The 7,355-nt window shown below is 45.1% G+C and overlaps 1 protein-coding gene across 1 annotated transcript in view; it reads right to left on the bottom strand.

The window, feature by feature from the left end:
• Positions 1-5,568: 5,568 nt before the first annotated feature.
• LOC102263283 (speedy protein E4) overlaps positions 5,569-7,355 on the bottom strand; it is an 11,110-nt gene continuing 9,323 nt past the window's right edge. Inside the window, exons 5-6 of the mRNA XM_005862661.2 lie at positions 5,926-6,097; positions 5,569-5,756 (exon numbers count right to left, since the gene is read on the bottom strand). Coding sequence (XP_005862723.1) covers positions 5,688-5,756; positions 5,926-6,097 — 241 coding nt within the window. The 3' untranslated portion in view covers positions 5,569-5,687. The remainder of the gene's footprint in view (positions 5,757-5,925; positions 6,098-7,355) is intronic.

Below are 7,355 nucleotides of genomic sequence, written 5' to 3'. Positions count from 1 at the left end.
TGCCCATTGTTGCACAGCTAGTAAATAGTGGAATAGGCCAGTTTTTCCAGCTCAGCCTCCTGCAAGTGTCTTAACCATGATTCCTGCCAATACTGTTCTCTCTAAAAGGACCCAGGCCCCTACCAGTAGTTAACAAGTCTGATTTCCTCCAGATGAAAATATTTCTAAAAAAAAAACAGAAAAAGAAACTGAAGCTGTGATTTTTCAAAGCATATCGCCTGTTCTGAAGCCCTGTCAGAACTGATGCAGGCAGTGTTCTCACTCAGCGTGGAGGGGATGGGCGTGCTGTCCGGGATCTGCCCCTCTTGAGAGAGCAGAGAACGTGAAAGTGACATGCTGCATCTAGACATCGTGTTCTCTGCACAAGATGGTCCCTGAGTTCATGTACCAGACTCCAAATTTGTTTCACTCATTATTTATAACATCACTAATCCAGCGGTACCAAAAGGTGCCACTATGACCATCAGGCCCAAGTTCAATTTTAATCCTAAGAAAACTTGTAAGATGTTTCTCCCTCCCTCCCTCCTACACCCTTATCAGGGATGTGCAATGGTCTAAACTTTCACTTTTTGAAAGTGATGAAATGTAACCCTGAGACAGCTCAAACAGAACTCAGGCCTGATGTTCTCTGCAAAATGGCCTTATTTGGTGGTAATAGCACTAGTGTTGTATGCGTGGTGATCAAATCCTGTGTTTTCAGTTGTCCTTTTTATGGTCAGTTAAGACAGTCTTAGGATATAGATTTAACATCCAAGTATCCAATGTGACAGACTGAAGTGTGCTCTCCACTCATGGGGAGAATGTCTTTCTGTGACAGTGGGCCCCGGGTCAGTGTTACAGGCTTCTACAGTGGAAGTTGACTGTAAGGGCCGAAGAAGCACCATTTGGAGATGGTCTTGTAAACTGCAACGAAGGCGTCTTTCTTTAGCAGCTCCCTTCCCAAACACGGCAGCATGCTTTACAAACTTATCAAAGTGATATACAGAGATCGTTCTGTTTTTTAAAAATATATTTTTATTGATTTCAGAGAGGAAGGGAGAGGGAGAGAAAGAAACATCAATGATGAGAGAATCACTGATCCACTGACTCCCACATGTCCCCTACTAGGGATTGAGCCTGAAACCTGGGCATGTGTCCTAACCTGAAATCAAACTGTGACCCCCTGGTTCATAGGTTGATGCTCAACCACTGAGCCACGCCAACCAGCTGCTCTTTGTTTTTTAGCATAGCCCATGGTCGGCAAACCGTGGCTTGCGAGCCACATGCGGCTCTTTGGCCCCTTGAGTGTGGCTCTTCCACAAAATACCGACTTCTGTGCATGGGCCACGAAGTTTCAATTGCACTGTACGTGGGGCCTGCACATGGTATATTGTGGAAGAGTGACACTCAAGGGGCCAAAGAGCCACATGTGGCTCACGAGCCGCGGTTTGCTGACCACGGGCCTAAAGTAATCAATATTTAATATATTAGGCATTTCTGTGTAGATAATGATGTTTAAATGCCCCTAGACCAGCCGTGGGCAAACTACGGCCCGCGGGCCGGATCTGGCCCGTTTGAAATGAATAAAACTAAAAAAAAAAAAGACCGTACCCTTTTATGTAATGATGTTTACTTTGAATTTATATTAGTTCACACAAACACTCCATCCATGCTTTTGTTCCGGCCCTCCGGTCCAGTTTAAGAACCCATTGTGGCCCTCGAGTCAAAAAGTTTGCCCACCCCTGCCCTAGACAGTGCATTCCTTTGTCTTATTGGTTTTACATAGAGTCCAAAGTTCAGTTCCATGAAGTAAGTATTTACTCACCACATTCTATATACATTTCTATGTTCAATCCACGGCCCTTGAGGGGCTCAGTATAGTAGGTAAGGGACTCATGTAGAAATGATTCAAATAAAAGGAAGACGCTGATAAATGCGACGATAGGTACATGGCTACAGTGCAGGGAGGCCCAGAGGACTCCAGAGACCCAGGGATCCACTCATCACTGAGCTGGTGTCCACGGCTGTCTCATCAGTGTGGAGCTTGGTGAATATTCTAGGACATAAAGGACATAAATCCTCTTCCTGGTACAGCTATCCAATGCCATGGGGCCTGGGGGGCTCAGTGTGTCATTATAAGTATTCCATTGTCTTCTAGGGAGCCACAGAGGTACCACAAAGAGGGCTATAGACACTGTATCTGTCTGTCTGTCATTTTTCTTTAATGCAGGTTTTATAAGACTTTCTCCCAACAAAATCGCAATCACAACACATATCCCTTTGCCGTACACTTAGCTAGAATATTGTGTTGAATTAAACGTATGATTACACCATATTTTTTGAAAGGAGTTTGGGCAATGATAAATGGCATTTTTTTTTAGCACTCAGACAACCTGATTCTGTGCCCATCAAGTTGTGAGGGATTTGCTCCGAGGAAACAGTCTTTTGTAAGCAGGGAATCCTGGATACTGGCTGTGGGTACATAACCCTGGGTTCAGAGCCACTTCTACCAATTTTGTACCATGAGAGCTTGGGAAGCTTTCTTAATCCTACTAGCCTACTTAGTTTCCTCATCTGGAAAGGAATGATTTTAAATTACTTCCCTAATAGTCCTGCTGTGTTGAACGAGACAACACTTGGAAAGTGATTAGCAGCGTCCCTGGCAGATGGTAAGCTCATAAAGTGTTGACTAGTGCTCAGGCAGTTAATCTGTCTTAACTGCAGTGATGGCTCTAACTTAAGTTTAAGTCACAGCATTCTCTGAGGATCCCATCTCCCAGGACGCTTTCCTCCACAATCCACGGTTCACGTTAGTAGCTCCTCTTTCTCCAGGCCCATCTTCCTTAACAGCCTGAGCTCTTCCCAGAAATTTCCCCAGTACCCTAATTTCTTTTCCATGGTTTTTACTTCGCCACACACTGTACTACCTGAAACTGTTCCTTCTACCACCTGAAACTGTTATTGGAGGTTGTGAAAAGGACTCCCATTAGGGGTAAAGTAGTGACTACTGTGTGTGTTCTCTTGTGCCTGGGGAATCCATGTCCTTGACTGTGAATTTCAGGTTACTGCTTGGGTACCCGTGGTGCTTTCTTCCTTCTCTCTGCTCTTCCCATTTTTCTACCTCTTTATCGTCCCCCTCTTTCCCGCTCTCAGACTCTAGCTTAGGATCTGTCTTAACTTGTATTGTTTTTTTCTAATACATGGAAAACAATTCAGGATTATTTCTCAGAGTTAAGAAATTTGGTTGAATAATCACAAAGTCATAAAGCTACATTATCAATTGACAGTGAGCAGGCTAGTCAAACTGACAGGACCACACATATCCTGAAGGTGAGAATTCATCTTTATTGTATTTCCTCAAGAAATGCATTGCCCTGTGCTCTTTAATGATCTATATTAACACACACACATGTCATCCAGGCAAGGCAAAAAATTACACCTGAATTCTCACAATTCACTAATAAAGACCAAAAAAAATAAAGAATATGGAAGAACTACCCACCTAGCTATAAGATAATTGATATTGTATAAATATAATAGATTAAACTACAAAAACCTCGCTTGAAAATGTAGACAAATTTATATTGACATATGTATACCAGCTATAATACTCATTAAAAACATTGTAGGAACAGTGTGTCTTCAAAACTGTGACTATTTCAAAGCTACCTCACTAAATATATAAATATTAAATATGAGACTAAATATAATAATCCTATGGGCAACATTTTCTAAACAAACCATAGAATGCATGGCATACATTCAGCTATCACAAACTTAGGGCTCTAATTTTATACTTTAAAGTATTTCCCTCCAAGTCTGAACTCCTAAACGCCACCTTCAGATGGCTCTGGAAGGCTACAACCAGGTGTAGAAAATGTGGGACCTCCAGCTTCTGCCTCAGGGGAGATTTGAATTAAACAATGTGAAATTTGGGATGGAGCCTTAGGAAGGGATGGAATCTGAAAAACCCTAGTTCCGTGCTGTCCTCCTACAGACTCCTAGAAGTGCTCCTGGGAACAGACAGACATAGCTTTGGAGCCTGTTGGAGGTCGTTCTGGGCTCTTCTGGATGATGTTTCCCTTCCTCCTGTCTGTCCTGAGCATCTGGATTGACTTCCCGCTTTAAAGTGGAGTCTGCCCTGGGCTCAGCGATCTAGAGGTAAGAGGAAGAGACAGGATGTCACATTCCAAACAGGCAGCTCTCCACATGTAAAGATTATTAAAATCTCAGGCAATTCTAACAGAGTTTGGCTAACCTGTAGGCCCCATTTTATCTCCAGCCCTCCCTTCTCAACCCCACTCCTGAACTATTGTTTCCAAGTGTGATGCTTGGACTTTGATGACCCTGAGTCCCAACATTCCTTAATGTACCCAGTGACCTGTTTATAGCCAGGACTCTAGGTGACTGTGTGTTCGGGGGCAGCACACCTAGGGAGAGAGCTGCTCTAGCTCACTCACACCTTGGTCCTTTTGTGCTCCTTCACATCTAAACTTCCAGCCACACTTCAAACATCACTGACATGTCCACATCACAGACCACGGACCAGGGGGCCCCATCCCTGCTCCTAACCCTGGATCCGGATGTTTAGCTATCATACCGAGTCTGAACGAGGCTAGTGCTATGGTGTGAGTGTTTGTGTCCCCCAAATTCATTACCCCTGAGGTGATGGTATTAGGAGGTGGGGGCCTTTGGGAGGTGGTTAGGTCATTGGGTGTGCCCCTAAGAATGAGCTTATTGTCTGCCCTTAGAGAAGGCTCCAGAGATGCCTCGCTCCTTCCACTGTGTAAGGACATGGCGACATGTTGGCCGTCTGCAGCACAGAAGACGGTCTCACCAGAACCCCACTGTGCCAGCACCTGATCGCAGCCTTCCAGCCTCCAGAACGGTGAGAAACAAATGTCTGTTGTTGATCAGCCACCCAGTCTATGGTGTTTTGTTATAGCGGCCAGAATGGACTAAGATAGCGAGGTCACAAGATTTTAACCAAAACTCAGTCCTCTGCCACAATCTGTAACTCCCATGTGTCGATCAGGGCAAGCCATGCGGGACCAGTATTTCTCAACCTTCGCTCATTCTGACAAACTTCCTTGACCATAAACTTGAGGGGAGACATGTAATGGTCCAAGGGGAGAGATTGTGAGCCAGGGGAAGTGAAGGACACAGGGTGATCTGGCCATGGGCCACTTGTTTGCGTGTAAATGTGGATGAAGACAGAGCTAGTGAGGATTTATCTGTTTATCTTTGGATTTAGAGACTGTTCCATCTGATACCCTATTGTTAGACATTGACTTCAGTGCAGAACGTCCCTGTAGTTGGCATTCCTGAGGGAGAAAGGCCCAAGTGAATGAACAACAGGAAGTCACAATATATGGAAAAAATTGGAAACTTACTCAGTTTTCAAGAAACTCAACATTTCAACAAATTGATTACTTGGACCTAGTTGCTCTGTTTAAAATGATTCCACCAAATCTTGAGGTCTGGCCCCCACACATCCCACTGAGGTGCCTGTGTGTCAGCTTGTGGCTGGGAGCTGAGTCAGTGCCTGGCTGTGTGCCTGGCGGGTCCACTTCAGTGTGTGGAGAGGTGATGAGGAGGGGGACGATGAGCATGGGTCCAGCCATTGGATTCCTGGGATTTCTTAAAGAGACAACAAATCCTTTCATCTGTACCTGTGAGGACTCCGACCGCCTTCCTTCAGACCTACCTTAGGTGGTCTCGGAAAGGAGGGCGCGATCTCGCTTCCACACCCAGAGCTCTGGATCAAAAGCCTGGATCTGGAAGGACAAACAGCCCCCTGAGAAGATGATGACTCTCCAGGTGCACCCCATCCCGTCCCTGGTCCAGCCTTCAATTCTTAGTCATCCCCAAATCCCCAAACCGATCCCCCAAGGTCCCCTGTCTCTCCAATGTGGTCCCCTCCCCCTAATCCCACAGCCCGCCTACCTCTTCGCACTCTTCTCGCGTGACCCTCGCCCTCCAGCCCATGGAACGGAAGAACTGGAATCGCAGTTTGTGGAACAAGGGGCGCTGGGAGCAGTTGTTCTCCCCATAGAGGAAGGACAAGATGGCCTGTTTAGGGGCGTGGTAATTCTCTTCCATGTCCAGGGCCAGGTAGCTGAGGAAGGACATGAGGTTGCCAGTCAGGAGCAGGGAGGAAGCACCTGCCTGTGCTCAGCTTCCCAGAAAGCACACAGGCTGGATCCTCCTCACACAGGACCTCAGGAGCCCTGTCCAGTGTCTCTGAGTGCCACCCAGGCATCAGGAAGCTGAGCGGGACCTGAAGGGCACCTCTCAGACCTTGATGATGAAGAGAAAATTCAGCGGGGAAGCCGGGCCCCTTCCTTTCAACCTGTTGTGTGTGCACACACCTGTGTCCCTATAGTGTCATTGCTCATACAGCTGCTGAGGGCAGGGACCAACTGGTTCTTTTCCGTCTTCATTGCTTTCCTGCCAAATGACTAACAGGCCCATTAACTCAACAGCACTTACTAAAAAATATACATTTTTATTGATTTTAGAGAGGAAGGAAGAGGGAGAGAGAGAGAGAAACATCAATGATGAGAGAGAATCATTGATTGGCTGACTCCTGCATGCCCCCCACAGGGGATCCAGCCTACAACCAGGCATATGCCATTGACCAGAATCAAACCTGGGACCCTTATGGTCCGCAGGCTGACTCTCTATCCACTGAGCTAAACCGGCTAGGGCTCAACAGCACTTTTTAAATTCTCTTCCCATCCTCACATTCCCTGGCCATGAATGGGCTGTATAAGGTTGCACAGAATGAATGAATGAATGAATGAATGAATGAATTAATGCTTTTTCTCATAGTGAAGTGGAAAACTGATTACCTTACAGACTCAATATAACTTGAACATTTGCAAACTGAAAAAACCCCTGTGTGGAGTGTTTTAAGAAGCCATTGATATTTTGACAAGAGCTTTCCTCAACAGGTATCTAGTTGAATGGGATTGGGGAAGGAGAAAGGGGGAGAAGAGAAGTCATTGTGATCCAAGATATCACATTATAATACACTTTGAATAACCAACTACTGGCATGTAGAAATTAGGGGGTCAGAGAAGTTACCTGAATATTTTTTGTTTGAATCAGTATAAGAATACATCTTTTTTTTCGGATACATATGTGTAAATAATACGGAGACAGAAAGCAATAGTAAGAAAACAGGAAAAGGTGTTTAGAAGAGCAGTGAAACAAAGAATGGGATATCAGGGTGGTATTGATGGAGACCCTGAGACAGCTGAATTCAAGCTGAAAACTTTGGCCTTGATTTAGAAGGAAATTAGCAAATGAAATTCTTTTTTTTTTTTAATTTTTTTATTTTTATTGATTTTTTATAGAGAGGAAGGGAGAGA

Source organism: Myotis brandtii, unplaced genomic scaffold, assembly GCF_000412655.1.
Source record: "Myotis brandtii unplaced genomic scaffold, ASM41265v1 scaffold165, whole genome shotgun sequence".
NCBI classification, from domain to species: Eukaryota; Metazoa; Chordata; class Mammalia; order Chiroptera; family Vespertilionidae; genus Myotis; species Myotis brandtii.
The sequence above is the reverse complement of the archived record's forward strand: the minus strand, read 5'-3'. Positions and strand labels throughout refer to the sequence as shown.